General features: G+C 40.3%; 2 protein-coding genes across 4 annotated transcripts in view; one reads left to right on the top strand and one right to left on the bottom strand.

Moving 5' to 3' along the window:
- The first annotated feature begins 875 nt into the window (after window positions 1–875).
- On the top strand, window positions 876–4670 carry tmem165 (transmembrane protein 165). The gene is made up of 6 exons (XM_008407463.3): window positions 876–1219; window positions 1576–1801; window positions 1923–2098; window positions 2652–2834; window positions 2923–3028; window positions 3502–4670. Exons 1-6 carry the CDS (start codon window positions 1079–1081, stop codon window positions 3576–3578), a joined length of 909 nt encoding a protein of 302 aa, XP_008405685.1. The 5' UTR covers window positions 876–1078; the 3' UTR covers window positions 3579–4670.
- A 2100-nt stretch (window positions 4671–6770) lies between these two features.
- The window catches only part of clocka (clock circadian regulator a), a 29417-nt gene continuing 16175 nt past the window's right edge, over window positions 6771–20012 (bottom strand). For 2 of the 3 annotated variants that reach the window (XM_008407460.3, XM_008407462.3), the window contains 18 exons: window positions 18166–18314; window positions 17988–18079; window positions 17794–17883; window positions 17566–17686; window positions 17354–17467; window positions 17136–17254; window positions 16061–16143; window positions 14465–14571; window positions 14236–14383; window positions 13282–13357; window positions 13052–13193; window positions 12871–12971; window positions 12656–12754; window positions 11607–11762; window positions 11259–11474; window positions 10652–10833; window positions 10282–10531; window positions 6771–9377 (listed from right to left, as the gene is read on the bottom strand). In XM_008407460.3, coding sequence (XP_008405682.1) covers window positions 9201–9377; window positions 10282–10531; window positions 10652–10833; window positions 11259–11474; window positions 11607–11762; window positions 12656–12754; window positions 12871–12971; window positions 13052–13193; window positions 13282–13357; window positions 14236–14383; window positions 14465–14571; window positions 16061–16143; window positions 17136–17254; window positions 17354–17467; window positions 17566–17686; window positions 17794–17883; window positions 17988–18079; window positions 18166–18314 — 2422 coding nt within the window. In that variant the 3' untranslated portion in view covers window positions 6771–9200. The remainder of the gene's footprint in view (window positions 9378–10281; window positions 10532–10651; window positions 10834–11258; window positions 11475–11606; window positions 11763–12655; window positions 12755–12870; window positions 12972–13051; window positions 13194–13281; window positions 13358–14235; window positions 14384–14464; window positions 14572–16060; window positions 16144–17135; window positions 17255–17353; window positions 17468–17565; window positions 17687–17793; window positions 17884–17987; window positions 18080–18165; window positions 18315–20012) is intronic. The other variant, XM_008407461.3, reaches the window with a different exon arrangement.

Genomic DNA, 20012 nt, shown 5'->3' with positions numbered 1-20012 from the left:
GATTACAACTACGGAGAGTGTCAGTGGTCCCGGCAAACATCAATGATATTGTCAGACCTTTTGCCCAGAACAAAAACAAAAGACTCTCCTGTCCTTCAGCTGCAACTGTTAATCTTTCTTCTATCTAGCTAAAAGTATAGAAGTAGCCACACCCCTTCCAACTGACTCAAGGAACAGTTTTTCAGCTCAGACGTTAAACAACTGAACTGACTATGATGCACTTTATCAAAACTTAACACAATTTAATTTGCTACACTTACCAATGATTTGTTACAGTTGGTAAATAAAAAACATTATTTAGTATTACGTGATTAGATCAAGTTGGCCCAGACCTTGCTCAGGAATAGCAGTTTCAAGGTGTGAGTGTTTTTAATAGTAACACACCTTGAGTGTTACAGAGAGGCCGAGACTTTTGGAGACTGGGTTAGGTTCTTTTTCAAAGAAAACATTCACGTACAGGCTAAATTATGCATGAAGTACCATTATTGGATATCACTGGACTGTTCAACCTTCCACCAGACTGAATGGGCCATCTTGAAAAAAGAACTGTGCAGAGAAGTGTTATGAAAGAGACCACAAACAGTCCTGGGTCACGCTGACCGTAAAGTGTGCTAAAGTTATGCATGTGGCAGGGTTGCTTCTCGTTCAATGTAGTGGGCTCATATGTAGAATATTGACTTTGTTACTAATATTGTTAGCCAGCCGACACTAATTAATACGTAGCTTTTATTTGAACTTAGATTCACTAAATTTCCACGACAAATCCCCTTTAACTTTGAGCTAATGCCGACAATTAAACTGTCCAATCGCCGAATTCTCCACTCAGGTCGTCATCACATACGTAGAGCGTCATTATTTTTCGCTGTCCAATCAGGTGTTGGCTCTGTTAACTCAATGCTGGAGCGACATTACAACTTCTCTCTTGAGTTGGCCCAGTTGGTTTCATCGTGACGTGTAACACCGGGTACTGAATAGTTTGTAAAAATGAAGTTTGCTTGTTTTGTTTAGGGCAAAATGAAGTGAATTCGGGGTAGAAGATAGTCTTACAGCTCGTGTTGGGTCGCTTCCGGTAGCAATAATGCCTGTGTTGTTGGGAAGAGGAGATGGAGGAGCTAACAGAAGTCTGCTGTTTCCGCTCGCCGCCGTGTTGCTGCTGTCGGTCGGAGTTGCTGCCATTCAGGAGGAGCAGAAAGCGGTGCAGGAACAGCCGCAAAATGAGGTAAAAATGTACATTATAACGCCCAGTTAGACATTTTTGTCGTGATAGGCGGAGAGCTTCTCTGAAACAGATAGCTCCTGTGAGTTAGCGCGTGCTAACCAATAAACACCAGCGTTTTCCGGGTGTTGTGCTTCCGGAGTGACCAATTTGATATAGTTTTTGACTGCTTTTATGTCAACAAAGCTGTCAAAGTGCTTATAAACTGGGGTTATGGTCGGTTTAATATACTTCCACCGGTACCGACAGTTTCGCGAGTTTTGTTTCCCCATTCATGTTGTCATGTGACCTGGTTTGGGAAGCAGTGTGGATTTTTTTCTATAAGCGCTGTAACCTGACTGCTGTGTTTTGTTTCACAGAAAGCCACTAGTCCCCATCCAGTGGGGCCGATCGTTACTGAGAATGGCTCCATCAAAGGAAACCTGGGTTTCATCCACGCCTTCGTGGCCTCTTTCTCCGTCATCATCGTCTCAGAGTTGGGAGACAAGACGTTTTTCATCGCAGCCATCATGGCCATGCGTTACAACCGCCTCACCGTGCTGGCAGGGGCAATGCTGGCTCTGGGGGTTATGACTTGTCTGTCAGGTTTGCATCAGCCTCTTTTTTTGTTTTCTTTTTTTGTTTTGTTTTGTCTTTCCCCACCTGGACAACTATTTCATATTGCTTTCTGAAATGTAATAAAATTCTTCCTTCCTCCTCTCTTCAGTGTTGTTCGGCTACGCCACCACAATCATCCCTCGAATCTACACCTACTACGTGTCCACTGCACTGTTTGCCATCTTTGGGGTGCGCATGTTGAGAGAGGGGCTGAAAATGAGTCCAGATGAAGGGCAGGAAGAGCTCGAGGAGGTCCAAGCAGAGATCAAGAAGAAAGACGAGGAAGTGGGTCCCATTTGCCTATTCAAAGAGCATGCAAATTTTTCCTGAATTATCCACGTTCTGTCGAAAATGATGTTCCCGGAAAAGTGCCTTGTTTTCTCCTTTGTGACTCAACCTTAATTTAGAAGCTTTGCATATCATAAAGATAATTTCTTTCTGCCGTCCATGAGATTCCAGAGCAAAGAGAACAGAGCAGACATTGCACCATTGTGTGAAAGCACAGCGGCAGCAAAAACAGGGTCTTGATAATATTTCACAACAAAAAGAAAATAATTGGAGTTACCCATTAAAACAATCTGTAGTTCCTTTATATTACTGACTGGCACAATCAGTAATGCGCATCTGGAATCTGCTTCTGCGTGCGGCCCTTTACTGCTGTTTTGATCTCAGCTCAGGCAGCACATGAAACCAGAAATTTACTATTGACTCCGGTGCAGATGTGGAGCAACAACAGTGTTCACATGCTCCAAAAAATGGAACTGAATTTCTCATGTTTTTTTTCCGCTGTGTGTGTGTGCGTGTGTGTGTTCTCTAATTTCTTTATTTCCATCTGCAGCTCCAGCGCTCCAAGCTGGCCAACGGCGCTCCGGACGTGGAGGCAGGAGCAGGAACCACCCAACCTCAGTCGAAGTGGCACAGACTGATCTCACCGATCTTCATCCAAGCTTTCACCCTCACCTTCCTGGCAGAATGGGGGGACCGCTCACAGCTGGCCACCATCATTCTAGCTGCCAGAGAGGTTTGTTACGCTGCAGTAGGTGACCGATTACTGCTTTGATTCCCCATTTCATTTTTTATTCTTCTTTTTTTTTATGCTTAATTGCTAGGATCCATTTGGAATTGCAGTAGGTGGGACAATCGGCCACTGTTTGTGTACAGGACTGGCTGTGCTTGGAGGGCGAATGATTGCTCAGAAGATTTCTGTGAGGACAGGTGAGATGTTTTGTGTTAACTTTTATCCTGTTGGAAATGCCTAAAAGGGTGCGAGGAATCAATTTATTATTTTTAAAAAATCTTCAAATGGTTTGTGTCCAATTTCCTCACTTATATCATTCTATTAAACGAAAAACACAAATCTGGGAATTGAAAAAAAAAATTTTTTTTAATGTAGATTATGTCATCAATTAACTAATTAATTCACCCTTGGATATTAAGAATTAACCTCGTTTTGAGTTTTTGTTCGCTGCTCATTTACTTTATTTGGATTAAAAAAAAATTAAAAGAACCAAATTGCAGCGCTTCAGCTTTTTGATGCATCCAACTCTAGATTCTCAGAAGTGAATGAGAACCTGGGTCCATAAAAAAAAAAAAAGAAAAAAATCTTATGGTGTATAGTTTCAATTCATTGTTGATTTCTGTTTTAAAAACTGTCGGCCTGAAACTGTTTTTTTTTTTTGTTTCCACAGTTACCATCATCGGAGGGATTGTATTTCTGGCGTTCGCCTTGTCTGCCCTTTTCATCAAGCCAGAATCTGGATTGTAATTGGTGGACAAAAACTGTTCATTCTGTAAATGCGTGTAAGATATGGCCAACTCGCTGGAAAGAGACTTTAATTCAGATTCAGTATTTGGAGTCTATTTCTGAGTCCCAGCAGCTTTTTGTCCATGTTGACTTTTGAGGTTATTTCCGTCGTAGACGTCCAAGAATCATTTAACGGTAGAAAAGCGGACTTTCTAATAAAAACGGAAAACGTCCATCTTAGCACCTCGTACAGCCTGCTTTTCCTAGGAAAGCATTTGTTCCGCTTCTGTTCGTGACTCGGGTGAATTAGGAAACTAGGAGTGCATTCCTCCACAAGTTCAAACACGTACACATCACGGCAACGGGAAGAGCAGCTGCTCGCTTTCTGCGAGACGTTCTACCTTTCATCAAAGAGCTTCGGATCAATCTCGGAACAGGAACCCCTATTTTAATGTTTTTTGTTTTTTTTGGAGCAACAGAATCATTGAGTTACTGCGGCTGCAGCCTGAAGAGGAACTGTAGTTGCTCGCTCTTAAGAGCTTCATTCACTTCTGAAGGAGTGTTGAAGAAACCCTACACTTGACCTGATAGCGGACCTCTTAACTTTACACAAAGTTAAACTGAACCTGACATGCAGTCCTTTTCTCAACTTTGCAGGCTCGTTGTAGGCACTTTCAGTTTGCATGGTACAGTACTGACCTAGTGGACCTCCTTTACTCTGATCAGTAAAAATAAAGTCATGGAGTATCGGGGTCAGTGGTTCTCATCTAGATATCAAAGCTTTACTGTACCATGTTATGCAAAAAAAAAAAACAACATTGTTGGAGAAACAGTTTGGTTGCTTTTAAATGTTTAGTTTTTATTTTTTTGTTCTAACCTGTTCTCTTATTTTTGACTTCCACTAAGATGATGCGTTTTTTCTCTCTCTATGCTTTACACCACATTAGAATTGGACACAGTGCAAAGAGTAACAGCGGCAGTAGTGGCAAATGCTAGTATTGATGCCTGCTCCAGTTTAAGACGTTTTAATTCGTACAGTCAGAGTATTTTCCATTGTACTGTAGAGAGAGACCGACCCAAACCACTTTAATACCTCTTTTATCTAAGCACAGTTTTTGTACGGTTTTTACATGTTTGGTTTTATTTCTAAACAAACAAAAAAGCTTCACTGTTTCTTAAGGTACATTGTTTTCTGAATAGTTCAGTGGAGATGAACAGGTTGAGTTATTCATGCTGAAGAATGGCCAGTCGGCTTTTCTTGTGTCATGAAGTCCGTGTAACGGAGGAGAAACACAAACTCATCAGGTAAAGAATCAGCGACTCACATCTTGGACACCTACAAATCATATGAAGCTCAACATCGAGGTGTTGCTTCATCAACACCATGTAGTTTTACCCCTTTTCATTTAAAGTTGTGTATTTATTTAGCTTCATTTACTTTAGTTGTGTGGGCTGTACACTAAGTGGGAGAAATTTCTGTATGTGGGGTGTGATGCTTTTTCTTCTTTTTTTTCGTTTAACTGAACGGGTTTAAGTTGTGCTGTCAATATTTGACAGGCTTTGACCCAGCTGTGAAACACTTCAGTTTGATTTGATGAAATGTCTATAAACTTGGGATTAATAAAAAAAGTGTCTTGTTTCTGGGTGGTAGAACCACCTCTGGAAAAATCTCAAAATTTCACAAAAGGTGTTCAAGGCTTTGTGATGGGGCCAGTACTTATATATATATATATATATACATATATACAACACACATAAACCATGTAAATGGTGCAATAATGCTCACCTGTTCTTATACTGAATACAAATGTCATTGCCCAATTGTTGCTAGGTTGAGTTTGATATAATTTAACCTCATGATCCTGAGTCCTGAAAGAAACCATTTCTAATATTCTTACATCTACATAACTTCATTTACAAACCAATAATAGGTTTGTGGTGCTCAGAACAACACAGCTGAAACCTGGACTCAAAGACTTGATACATTTCCCATCTAACCTTTGTTACATTAGTTGGATACTTTGTGTCCCTGTAGAGTTGCAGAAAAGTGTGGAAAAAATGGCTTTCATTATAATGATCTGTCCACTGATTAGCCTGACTACCAGCTTTGCTTATAATGGTACCCATTCTAGGAATATTTCAGATCGAGACAAAAAAGAAAAATACACAAATATGTCTAAATGCTTTTCTCTGCAATAATTTGGAATGATGAAGTGCACACTTTAACCAGTTCCAGAGTTTCACCCTTTTAGATATCAGCTAAATTACAGCCATCTTTTTGTTCACCCAGTTGTGCCAATCAGAGCTGCTAAAGCAATACTGAATAGAAGTTCTTGTTTATGAAGGTTTATTTACTAGTTTATTACAAATGTCTTATTTTTAAAATGTCCCAATAATCTTTTCTAAATTAGATATTTTACAGTTTTTTATTAATCCGGCTATTGGGGAGCAAAAGAAGGGATACAAGTGATAAGTAATATAAATATAAAGCAGATAAAGTGTTTTGTTTAGAAAATAAAAATACAAACGTTACAAGTTACAGGCAGCTAATTGAAAGACTGCATACAGATAGATGACCTGGTTTTACTATTTTATTTCAGACAATTATTCAATATAATTATAAGGAGACAAAATGTAATAAATCTGTACAGATTGTTAAACCCCATGGTGAACAGCAGGTGGCAGTAGTGTCCCAGTAGAAAGTTGTTTGCTGTAAGTAATCTTTTTTGTAACGAGACAAAATGTTTTTTGCATCATAGTAGACTGGTAAGCAACTGGTAAAATGGGGAGTTGTGAAAAAGGCCATTTACAAATTCAGTTTTGTAATAATGTCGGCCTCTTGAATGTAGAGAGAAACAAACAGGTTATGCAATTTAATTGTGGTATTTTAACTCAGGAAAATTCATGGAAAAAAAAAAACTTATGAGGCACAAGGCCTTGAAAAACATTCCTGCCCTTTAGTCACATCGCAACCACAAATTTAAATCTTTACTGTCAGGATTTGATATGATGGACCCAAACTAAGTAGTCTGTAACTGGACACGTACGTAGTCCTCTGACTTTTACAACAAACAAAACTGAAAAGTGTGGCATGCATTTGTATTTTATCTTTAAACTGTTGCTTTTTTGGAAAGCTTGTCCTGCTAAGAAAACACCGACAAGCAGTACAGTGGTCTTCATTTAGTGACGTAATGCATCCAGATAAACATAAGGTAAGGTAAAGTAATTTTATTTATATAGCACATTTTCAGCAACAAGGCAATTCAAAGTGCTTTACATGAGTTAAAAGGAAATACAGACAAAATAACAAACCAAAGGAAAGAAAAAAGAGGAAAGAAAACTAATCTAATGTTCTAAAGTATGTTAAAGTGCTCCAGTTCAGGGTTGCCAAGTATCTAATTCCATTTCTAAATAGTGAGTACTCTACAGTTTCTGATAAAATGAGCAAAAGAGTGACTGATCCAATTACTTTTCTGGGTTAAAGTGAGTACTCCACAATTCTGTGTTCTAAATCCTTTTCTGGAATAAAAGAACTATAAAGCAACACTTTCTAAAACGGGTGTGACGTTCAACTTGACTGAACCGAGCTGGGCGTTCACAGCCAACATCAGTGTCTGACCTCACGCATACAAGTGTTGAAGAACGGTCGAAACTAAATCCTATATGGTAAGAAAATGGCTCTCAATTATGTTTAAATCTGCATAAAGTTGGACCAGAAAAATTAGCTTTGCCGTTTTAACGTATATAGTAGGACTTCAGGAGATGCTTTGTGGTTCCAAATGAAATGTTGGAAGAGAGGTTAAGCACTTTGTAGCCATTTACCTCAACGCTCCGGATGGCAGAAGAGGCCGCAGAGCTGTGAGTTTCACACCATCTGCTAGTGAATAAGATCAGATGGTGAGGAGGTTGTCGGGATCAAGCCAACACAGTCAGAGCGATTCCGGGAACCCGGGAGGGAGGAGTCAGCGAAGGAGTTTGATCCGTCCCTGCAGCGTGAGTCGAGTCCACATGTCTTCTCCGGTCCCCGATGACGACTCGCCCCGAGCTGAACGCGTTCCAAACGCTGACCACACCGCGAACGAAACCACGATATCCTGGGGGGAAAAGACACCGATGCCAACGACAAAGCAGAAGTGGGTCTTTGTGTTTGTTGTGTAAAGAAAAAAGATTTGGTAGTTGGGAGGGAAAAAGCAATGTGGATAAAGTTAAAATGCTTGGCTGCCTCTGGAAAACTACAGCGCAAAAGGACCAGGGCAAGTTAAGAGGTTAAGGCACATAAATAATTTATGATTTTTATGCCCTGGTGAGTGTTTCTGTGTGTGTGCCAACGCAAGCTTCGAATCCGTTCCGACCCAAAACGTTGAGTCTAATGTTGCATGGTCGGAAAAGTCATGTCTCACACCAACAGTTGAAGAAATGTTGGCTTTATTTTCTTTGAAGGCTTGATTTTTGACAGCAATGCTGTACATCTGAAAGATATATGAAGAATTGTCGAATTGAATTGCCATTTAAAATTGGATCCATCCATTTCTCCACAGAGCAGCTGCCTGCTGAAATGAAGCATCCCCACAGTATTTGTAAAAATAATGAACAAAGATCACAAGGCAGATTTCCCTTTTAGATATATAGATATATATGTATATATTTTTCTTTTTCTTATATAGATATATATTTTTTTAAAGATATGTAGAACAGAACATGTTGAAGAATTACACAGCCTGAGATGAGAGATTGAAAGATCTTCAGAAAAGAGGCAAGACAAATAAATTAAGCTATGAATGAGGACAAATCTCACTGCTGCTTTCATTGAGCTTCATTGTGGTAGTAGGTAGTTTCCATTTCATGAGCAACATCTCACAAAGTTGCAGTCTTCACTGTTTGGATGTTAAACATAACTTAAAAAAAAGAAAGAAAAAAAAAAGACAAATGTGACTCAGACGGTTGAAGGAAACTGTGTGGAAAGTAAAGGTCAAAGATTGAAAAAACTTTAAAAACAAGAAACAAAATCCAAACAGCAACGGCACTGTCTGCTATGCAGACGCACAAACATCCCCGCGGGAGAGAGCAAGTTGGGAAACATCAGCCACTGAGCATTTAAGAGCTTTTTTTTGTCTTAGACTTCTTGGGGGAAAAAAAAACCCCCAGTATATTCAAAGCTGCAAAGAACAACTATGCATTTCATGCATCATATAAAATATCAGGTCTTTCTTTTTCTGTATATTTACATCATATATTACACGATATTCTGTACAGTTAAACTGCCATCTACACCACATTCATAAAAATATTTTCTGACCCATAATTATTTTGACACAGAAAAACAAAAAGAGCAAAAATAATAATACAATATATTCAAACTGCCTGATCTGTTTGAAGATGCAGACAGTAAAATCTTTAACTCCAGTTAGTCGCAGCGAGTCCAGTCCTGGTTCTCTGCTGAACTCATCCCATCTGGAGGTTTTTCTTCTTTGTTGGTTTTTTTTTTTACAAACAGAAGAGATCCTTGTGAGAGGCCAGGCTGCAAAGTCAGTCTCTTCTCTGACTCAGAGGCAGGATCCTCCTCAGTGTTTTCTGCAGAACTTAAAATGACACTTGTGTCAAAAGACCTGCGTGTCTTAGTTTGGCTGATCTTACGTCAGTCAGCTACTGAGGCTGAGTGGACGGGCGGTCAGACAGACCGTCTGACCGGTGAGCAGCCAGCTGCTGCTGCTGTTTCTGTTGCTGCTGCGCCGCAGCAGCGAAGGTGCTGTGCTGCTGCAGAGGGAACGCCGCCTGGAGGATGAGCTGGGCCGACTGGTTCCCATGAAGGAGCCGAGGAGCCTGCAGAGCAACATTTAGATCAGTGAGAGAGGAAACTTTTTGTCAACATTGAATGCAAGAAACAAAATTATTCTTACGCCTTAAAGAATGACGGTGTTAAGCATGTTCCTAAACCTGAAGTTTAGGGAAGTTTATGACCATAAAATGTAATGTTTTGGCTTTTTCTTCCTACAAAGAGAAAGTAGGAAATGATAGTGAAATTTTACTTAAATTTTCTAAAAGTGAAGTTTATATCAGTCCCCTTTCTTCTGATATCCCTAATCATAAATCAGTGCAACCAGTGGCCTTCAGAAGTCACCTAATTAGTGAAAACAATTCACCAACTGAACCATATTTACATTTCACAAGCTGAAATATCTGTAAAAAAATAAATAAAATTGGGCAACACATACATTGTATAGAGTAATCAATAGCTTTTTTGCTTTTGAAGACTGAGTTTTTTGAAAATCAGGATTTTTGTTTTAACAATACACAACTTTTGTTGCCATGTTTCAGAGTGATGTCGACACGCCTAGGGCCGCCATCTTGTTTTGACGAACGTGTTTTACAGGTTTGAATTATTTGGACTCTGAACTCTGGTCAACTCACAGGAGGAATGATTGAAATAAAAGCCAATTTATGAAAATATTTTCTCTCATTTGTATTGTTAAGACCTTATACATCAACAATTAAAATCTGAAATCAAATTAGGTATAAAAAAATCTTAATCTTTTCAAAGAAAAATTCTAAACTACCCTCCAACATTCTGAGGTTATGAATAGTTTGGCACAAGATTCTCTATTTCTGAGATAATTTAAAACACAAATATAGGTGCAGCCCTCTGTTCATGTCATCCGAGCTAAAGTGTGAAATTAGCCCCTGAAAGAGAAACTGCCAGTGATTCCGGTGGTGCTGCAGTGTGTACCTGCAGAAACTGTGGCTGCTGCGTGGCCAGAGGAGCCTGACCTGCCTGCAGCGCTGAAACCTGGTTCTGCACCTGAACCTGCTGCTGCTGCTCCTGCTGCTGAGAAATGCTGATGGTCTGAGTTTGGCCCTGCTGGGGAGCGAAGGCCGTCACCACCTGACCCATGAACATGGATGTGGGGACCATGACCGCCCCCATTGGGATCTGTCCTGTGACCAGCTTAGTCAGCAGCTGAGGAGCTGTGGGAAACCTGTGAGGTGAGAGCACATCAGCTAGCGTTAGCTACAAGAAAACAGAGTCAGAATGATGCTCCTTGGCTGTCGCCACAGCAGCTAGACACGATCGTGACGACTGAGCTCTGAAGAAGCACCTTATTTGAGCAGAACGGTCCTGTGCAAATGTTGCCACGGTAGGGTTGCTGGGTCCGGTGTTTTGCGCCAGGCTTGTGGAAATCTGAACCATGTTAGCTGGACTCTGCTGTGGTATCATCATAGTGTTGTAGATGGAGCCGGGGAGAGGATTCTGTTGAGGCTGCAGAGTTAGTGTTGAGCGCTGAGACAGAAAAAAACAAAAAAGAAAAAGCAATCAAATCAGTGATGAGGTAGAAATAAGTTGATGGAAAATTCTTCAACGGTCATGGAAAGAGAACAGGATATCTGCAAATTTAAGACTTTTAATGCCAACTTAAAATGTATTTAAGACCAATAAAAAAATCTATAAATATGGGGGATTTCATGAGGTACTTGCTGCATTACAATCAAGCAAAAACTGTGAACCCGGCTCAGTGCTTCTCACACTTCATGTAGCTCTCCACAGCTTTAACCCCCACAGTGCCTGCCTTAAAAGCTTCTTTGCACCTATTCTCGTATGGCTGACTTCTGCTGCCTATCCAGAGTCAAAAACAAACATCATCCAGTCAGCTGCTGCTAAGTTTAAGTTTACACATTTAATTACTAAAATTTCTTAGTGTATCTGACCTGTGACAGCACTGTGCTCTGGTCCCTCAGAAGTGTCTGCTGCTGGGACTGGGTTTGGGTTTGGACCGCCTGCTGCTGTGCCAAGTTGTTCTGTAGAGCTGCTGGAGGGACCACCTGGCCTTGCATGCTCAGTGTCGCCCCCTGCTGGCCAGCAGTGCCATGAGGCGTATGAGCCGAGCTGAGGTTCAGTCCTTCATCCCCTTTCTGTTGGAACATCTGACACAAACATTTCAAATTCAGATAGAAAAGTGAAAATAAAAAGTGAAACAATAATTCCACACATCCAAACAGAAACGGAAACAATGACGTCGTATTTAATACAACTTGAAAACAGCAGCTGAGCAGCACCTGCAGACTCTGCCCCTGGACCCGCTCTAGCTCCACCTGTATCTGCCGCAGCTCATCCAGCTGCCGCTGAATGTTGTCCTCGATCATCCTGGTCTTCTTCTCCAGCTGCTCCTTCAGGTGCTGCATGGCTTCCAGCTGGTTGGAGTACTGCACCGACTGTCAAAGAGAAAACCCACGTAAATATGGCATAGAGACTACGCTACTAGCTGTCCACTGGGGACGCAGGAAGTTTGTGGTCACAGTTGTTAAAAAAAATGCTGTACATATCAAGTATGACTTAAAAGAAATTTGATTTCGCAATGTGATGCCTTGAATTTGGGTCTCTGTCTCTTTAAAAAACTCCTGCTCTTTCCGAAACTCCACCTTCAGGAAGTCATCACACTGAACCTGCTGCTGCTGCTCCTGCTGCTGAGAAATGCTGATGGTCTGAGTTTGGCCCTGCTGGGGAGCGAAGGCCGTCACCACCTGACCCATGAACATGGATGTGGGGACCATCCATGTTCGGTTAACCCTTTTATGTTTTTACCAGCGTTGCTCAGAGAAGACGCTCACATAATGAGCTCAGCAGATGTGCAGTTCCACCCGATGTTTGCTAATTGCTGCTGGCTAGTCTGAAGGAGCTGAGTGGGGGAAACAGGAGGGAAGAGCTGCTCTGTGAGGTCGAAGCTTAAGAGCAGTGCCTCGAAGGCGGAGCTAGATCCACTCCGGCGTTTTGCACAGCTGAATGGTTGCCATGGGAGATTAAAGGATTTCTCAAACAGAATCAAAGCAACACTCCATGTATGTTTATGACAAGGGATTAACATTATAACATGATGTAAATCTAAAAAAAAATAATTTTTACATAATCCTGCCCCTTTCTAATTTCAACAAAGTCCCACCATTAGTATCAATACTTTTTCAAGGCACTAACTCATTTAATTCACACACTTTTCATTGGCAACAAATTGTGATGTGAGAAGCTGACAGAGCGCTGATGGACCAGAAGGAATATTCATCAGTCTGACGAACAGCAGCAAGGAGCGCTTAAGTCCTGAGAAGTTTCTTACTTGGTTGTTTTGTAGCTGTTGCTGAGGCTGCTGTTGAGACTGTTGTGAAATCATGGAGGGGGCCCCGTTCTGGCCCGTGTTTTGGGAGCTCATCGACTGCTGGAGAAACGACACGAGACAATTCGAAAAGATAAAAGTCTTGGCACTCAGGTCAGAGGAAGGCCAAGCTAACAGCGAACCCATGCACCAGAGTGTTGGCTATCCTTCCTGCTGACCTGGCTGCTGACTGATGATCTCCGCTGCGATGTCATTTCCACGGCAGAGACAGACTGTCGGCCTGGTGTACTTCTATCTCCCTGCATCTTCATCTGCGAAGCTGAGGCAGAAATATGATCAGGATAAAACCGAAAACGACCCCTGTGGGTATCTTCATCGATGATAAAAGAAAAGGCGTACAGGCCGGGTCGGAGACGGCAGTGTGGGAGGATTTGCGCGAGCTGCGCGACGAGGCCGATGGGGTCCGGCTGCGGTTGAAACGCTCCAGAGCTTCTTTTAGGCTGGAGGCGTTGAGCTGCGACTCGGAGCCTGAGTCCTGGGACTGGCGAGTCGAGGAGTCACCAGAGGTTAAATACTCAACTTTTATTATTTAAAGAATAATGAAGAAACACGTCGAGCAAACGTCTCACCTTGTCAGCTGTGACCTCAGGGGGAGAGTCTTCGATTCCGAGCTCTCGCCGTTGTTCTGCTCGTACTTCAGCGTAGCTGCAGAGGAGAGACGCTGGATGAAATGAATGTATTCATAACCGCTCAACTTATTCAGTTTTTGCCACGTCACAGCCACAAATGTTATCGTTTTATTTGACAACATAGTGAATAATTGTGGAGGGGAAAGAAAAATGATGCGTATTCTCTTTTTTCCACCCCAAATAAAAATATGAAAAGTTGTTATTTAGGGTCATTGTTCTGCTGGAATATTGTATAACAAAAAGTACAAGTTCCACTGGCAGATTATTTCACTTTTAGTAAGACATTTTTCTCATGTTGTAAGTGAAATAATCTGTCAGTGGATTAAGGAATTATTGACTTAAAACAAGCTCCTACATCTTGTTAAAAAGTTACCTGTAAGTTTTATTACTAATTTATTTGAAACTAGACCAAAAATATTTTGGATTGCGTTGTTTTAAATTTAATCTGTGGGTTTTATAAAGTGCCTTTTAACATTATTTGTTGTGAATGGGAGCAACATAGACTAATTACACGTATTTTATTAAAATATATTTTTATATATTTTTCTCATTGTTATTTTCTAATTGTTGTTGCAAATCATCAATTCAGATACTTCAAAGAGTTACTGAAGATGGTGACGGCTGTTGGCCAGAGAGGTCTCCTGCAGCAGTCTGTACTGCACTGAATCTGAAGACGCCTCTGACTGAAGATGCTCTGCCTTCCCAAGGCAGTCTTGTGAAGAGGTTTAATTAATTTTATAAGTAAAAATACTTTAAAAAACATTCCACTTCACAATTACGCAGTAAATTTCTGATTATAACTTCACAAAACAGGATAAACGTTGAGCTGCGCTACTGTTGCAAGTTACCATATTAAGCATATTAATAAACCATTATGCACCGACACATATATACCTGACAACAGTGTGTGTGCAGACGATAAACTCAGGCCTGGAGTTCCACTGATGGTATGTGATGTAGTAATGGGTCTGCAGCCAAATCCACTGCTGCCCTTTGGTGAGGAACCTGTAGTAGCACGACTTGCCTTTCCCATATTGCATCACTGAATGGAAACAGAGAGATGAAATTTGATGACAGGAAGTGATCAGGATACTTCGGTGATTGGATGCAGCGGAGCGCTTACAGTGTTCGTGACATTTGGCCAGCGTCTCCAGGTCGTCTACGTGGTAGTAGTCGTAACCTGAAGTACCCAGGACTTCGAATGGGAGGTATCCGATGATGGGCGGGGCTCTGGGCAAACCAATGCAGCAGAAGTGTTAATGGGAATTTAACCTAAATACAGCAAAACCAAACACTCGGTCCAACAACTCACTATTGTCAGAGGTCATTATTCACCAACAAACGTTTGTGGAAGCTGAGGTACACTAGAGAGTGTTGCATTTCATTTTGGCCTTCAAGAAGCTGTGAAATTATTCAAAACTAACAAAGTTTTACAAGAACACACAACAGATCAGGGGGCTGTCATTATTTGCTGAACAAAGAAGTCCAAATGGAGAAACTGCGAGACAAAATGAAGATGTTGTGAACCTTTTTTGACGGGTAATAAATCCCTTATAACGAGATATCATAAATGAACCGTTCCTCCTAAATGTAAGGACATCTATTTTAAACATTTATCCTTCAAATCATTTTACTCATTTATTTCACGTAGACCAAGGCAACGTGTGTAAAACAGAAAAGGAGTTTAGCAGAAAACTAAATTGAATACTATAGCTAGATTCAAACTCAAATGTTGAGCTGTAGATCCATGAATAAGTGAGGTAGAACTGGGTAAACATCACTTTGTAGCAATATGCATTTGTGACTCAACCTCTATAACTAGGATGACTTAACATTATTTCAAGTATTTTGTAAATAATTTCTTCCTCCTTTTCAAAGTTGATACTACAAATAACTATGTAAAAATTTAATCTCAGCTTTTATCTCTCACATAGCATGGGGTATATGGTCAATTGTGACTGCAGCCTGTGTTTCTTTTTTTTATTTAATTTACTTCAAATAAACTAAAACATCACTGCATGTTTACCATTTGCTGATGTGCAATTCTGATGTGCAACAGTTGGCTTTAGTTGGTTCAAAAAGCATCTTTCAACCACATTGTTGGGTTAAGACAAACATGAATGCTTTTGGGCAGCAATCTGCCAGAAACCCTCCACAGAAGGGTTCACACTTACTGACCATCATTCCATCAAGTGCAGTAGATGAGAAGCACCTGGCTGTATGGAGTTTTCCCCACAGGGCTCCTATATTTTGTCTCTAAACTGAATGAATAATGAGAGTCTGGGATCTGTTCTGTGTTTTTGTACATTTGAGGACAGATTTAAATAATGTTAGCAGCTTTTAAGGACAGGATCTTCTTTATTATAAAGCTCGTTTTTTGGCAAACAGACCAAGAGGAGCCAGCATGAGGTCACACAGCCTGAATTGTGAGCAGTTGCGGTGAGGCTTTTGTGCATCATCGGAACTGCGTGAATCACTCTGGGAAAATACTCGTGACTGATTGAAGGTCAGGCTGTCCCTACTGTTCTTTTACAGATTTAATTGCGTTCTCTGGAAACACAACATGTGCATTATATATATTAAAAGATGGAGGCCAGAGTTTGTAAGCTAGGGTGTAAAAGTACCCCATGCATGTGATAAACAATGACAAAACAACAAAAACTAGGTTAAAACTAGTTTGAACATAAATAAAAATAAAAAAAAGTTTAAATATTTATACCTGTGGTCCAAGAAGAGAAATTTCCACTCTAAGCTATGCCTGGAGGTGAATTCTTCATTAGGCTCCTCAACAGTGCACATCTCCTGTTAGAGTGAAGAATAAATCAGCGCGTTCAGAGCCTTTCATAAGCACAAGTAGGTCAGAACATATCCAAGATTTAAAATAAATTTATGGTGGAAATAATACAAAAAAAGAGGAACACCCAATAAAACATGAGGATGCTCCAATTAGTCTTAAAAAGCTTTTTGTTAAAACATTTTTTCTTGAATTGGACTGTAGCTGTGGCTAAATGTCATTATAGTCAGAGCTCCACAAACAGTAAGCAGAGCTCTTACAAAAATAATAAGGCGCCAATTATGAAATGGGCTATTTTAGGAAACGAGACAGGCAATAACTGCACTTAGTCATGTTTTGAAATCAAATACGTCGAAATGTAATGATGCTCTCCTAAAACAACTGTGGAAAAACTAAAAAGTCGTCATGTCAACAATAAATCACTTTTTTATCCTGCAAAAAAAATCTTTTCACAATAACAATAAACAATACTGTAATTGTTCATCTCTACTACCGTCCACAACAAAGGGACAAAACTTGATGTTACACTAACTGTGCTTAATTTCCTCACATTTACACCCATGCTGTGTTTCCATCACATCAAAACAGACAGGAAGTTAAAGAAAATAATAAAAAAAATAGACAAGCTGTGAAAAGAGCTTTCAAAACATTGTTAAATAACTAATGCGCAACCCGTTGTTACTACAACAAGAAACCATTTCAAAAGTCTGAATCATTTTAGTTTTTCAAACATCGTTTAAAAAAAAAATTGAAGAAAACCTTTAAAAAAAATGTAGGAGCTTGTTGTAGTTTTAACAAGAGAGGAATGTGCATAAACTAAAAAGACATAAGCACAGGTGCAGTTGAGCATCGGTTTTCCTGCACGGCAGATGCTAAACTGTTCCCTACAGAAACGCTCAATAAAATCACACACATCTCAGACTTCTTCTGGATTCCCCTGCAGTGACTAAAGCAATAATCTGAATGTGGGTCAAGCAGAAGAAACGACAACAATCTTCACCTTGAGGAACTGTGGTTTGGCCAGCCTTACAGTCGCAATCAGGCACACTCTGTCCTCAAATGTAGCGTGAAGCGATCGCTGGATCACCCCGTCAAAACCGTTCCTGTTACAGTTAGGCACTGTTTACAAAAGGAGGAAAAAGTTCAAAGCAAAAGAAAAATTTAATTGGAAGAAAAAAACAAAAAAAACAGACACTGACTGTAAGCAACGCATTTTACCATTATTCAGGGATTTGAAGTTTCCTATGAATTTGACAAATTCATACACGGGAGGCTCCTTGGGGTCGATTGTCCCTCGAAGCATATGGCAACAGAACTCAAGCTGATTCTTTGCTGTGAAAAAAAAAAACAAACAAAAAAAAACTATATTTTAAAAACTATACTTTTCCAAGTAAAATGAAGAATACTGAAAGCTAAATCTGCTAGCTTACTTTTCAGATACTCTGGCGTTAGAGTCTCTCCCTCTGTGACATGTGAGGACAGAGCCTTGTACACGTCGGAGTGCTCCCCAGAGGGCAGAAAGTTTAAAAGGTTCTGATCCACAAGATCAGACTGAAACACACAACACGCGACTTTGTAAAAATGTGTGACGAAGCAACCGAGTGTGATCAAGTGAGGAGCTTAAAAGCTATTTGAGTGTGTAAAGAGACGGAACTCACAGGTAAGTGTTCGAGAAGAGATGTTACGTTCTCCGAAACGTAGATTATGTTCCCGTCAGTCATTATAGCGAGGAAAAACCCATCCAGGGCCTGGAGGATAAAGTGTTCCTTTATTTAACAAATGCCTTTTTTATTGCAAGGAAAGTTAAACAAGCAGGGGGGGAAAAAAGAGAGAAAAAAAAAATCAGCTTCACCTCCAGCATCAGCTGAGTGAACTCTTCATTACTAAGAAACGGAGGCTTCCAGTCTTGTCTGATCTCTGTTGATTCTGACTGAGCAGCGATTTCTGTTCAGGAGACAAAAAAACCACAAAACTTAGCGAAAGCGCCCGGCTCAAGAGTTTTTTTTTTTCCCTCTCTCACCGTTTCTTACCTTTGTGTTTGTGCAGGAAGTCGATGCTTTTCTGCAAGATAGTGGACTTGTCCATCTTGCGGGTGTTGCCTGGCAACATGGTGCCCAGCTCCTTAATGAGGACATTGAACTGGTCTCTGCGCTTCTTCTCGGACTTGTTACGGGACTCACTGTTGGATTGAGACGAATGACAGATGTTGGATTCATTTGACTGCTGTTTAGAATAAGAGTCAACTCTGGTTATGTAGTTGTGATCTGTACTATATGCTAAATAACGCTGTGTCTAAGACGATTTATCGTAAAATCCGAGTTAAAAAGTTAGAAATCACACTCCTACATTGTTCATTAGACCTCAACTCTTATTAGACAGGATCATCTGTTTTATTGTTTCAGAGAGCTAATCTCTCCTGATCTTGATTCAGTTTTGCATGCAACTGTCACAGCAGGTTCCACTGTCAGGGATTTTTTTTTCTTAACTTGAGGGATAAAAAAAAAAAAAAAAAAGTAAAATCACAAAAGCTACATTGTGTGTTCAGTCAAAATGATATTTAACATCAGAAGCAGCATGAGTGTGTTGGTGAGAATGACAAAATGAACTCCATAACAACTACTAGTAAAAATATTTTTCTATGCCAATAGAAAAATATTTGGGGAATTTGCTCAACTATCACCATAAAAATGTTTTATACTGTTACTCACATGTAGACCTGTCACGATAACAAATTTTGCTGGACGATTAATTGTCTAAAAAATTATTGCGATAAACGCTAATATTGTTTCAAGACCTTCTGACACTGATTTAATGGAAATGACTAATAATGTATGCGATTTCCTGCCATAGATATACACTTTATTTTCAAAATAACACGTAACACTGGAACTGATAAACTAAATAAACAAAACAACCAAAAACAAAAATAAAATGGATTCTCAGTTTCCATTAACAAAAAACGCACTTGAATAAAAACTAAACAACATAAAGCCAAAGTGGAAATAAATACTGCATTCAACCAAAAGAGTGCAGATTATGAAGTCTGTATACTATATTGCCCTTCAGTAATCACTACATTTAAATAGAGAAGATGAGCACATCCGACTACCTAATGCAATAGTTCACACTACACGATTTTTTAACTCTATTTTTCCCTTACGACAATCTTAGATCGTTGGCCGATCTAAGATCGTCGCTGGTGATTTGTAACTGATCATCCTGCAGTGTGTGGTGTGTTATGGTAGATCGTCGTGGCCGCTCCAATCTAAATCACGGGTTTTCCCTGACTGGGAGCTTAACACTGAATGCGACAGGTAGCCAATCAGAAAGCGCAGATTCTCCTCCATGCTTTCTGGGGGGAAATTAAGGAGGGAAATCCCAAACAACTGACACGGCGCAACCCGAAGTCCAGCGGACATTGGAGATGATATGTGGAAACAACATTAATATTTATTCAACATTTCGTGCAAAGAATATAGAAATGACAAGGAGAGGAGTTGGAGCCAAATTGCTACCGCAGTTGATAAACCCGGTAAGTTTTCAGCTGTTCTTCGTTAACGTGACAAATAGGTTATAACGATTTTCATTCAGTCAGGACTTAACGCTGAATCTAGCCACATGCATCACAGGTAGATTCTAGTAAAGCATTGATTAATGCCTGGTTTTAAAATTAGTTAACTGGACTTGTAGCCATTATTTTGTGCCCATGTGGCTGGACACCACACGGCACGACGAACCCGATCGAACCGTTATACCTGGGATTTCTGTCTCTCAGGTTTTGAAAATGGGCTGACAACTCTTGTAGTGTGCGCTGGACATTACACTAAGGAAATGAGGAATGGAGGGTCAGTGGAGAGCACCGGAGCTGAGCCTTTTT

Source organism: Poecilia reticulata, chromosome 4, assembly GCF_904066995.2.
Source record: "Poecilia reticulata chromosome 4, P_reticulata-male-v2, whole genome shotgun sequence".
NCBI lineage: Eukaryota > Metazoa > Chordata > Actinopteri > Cyprinodontiformes > Poeciliidae > Poecilia > Poecilia reticulata.
Note: the sequence above shows the minus strand (reverse complement) of the source record. Positions and strands in the feature narration are given on the sequence as shown.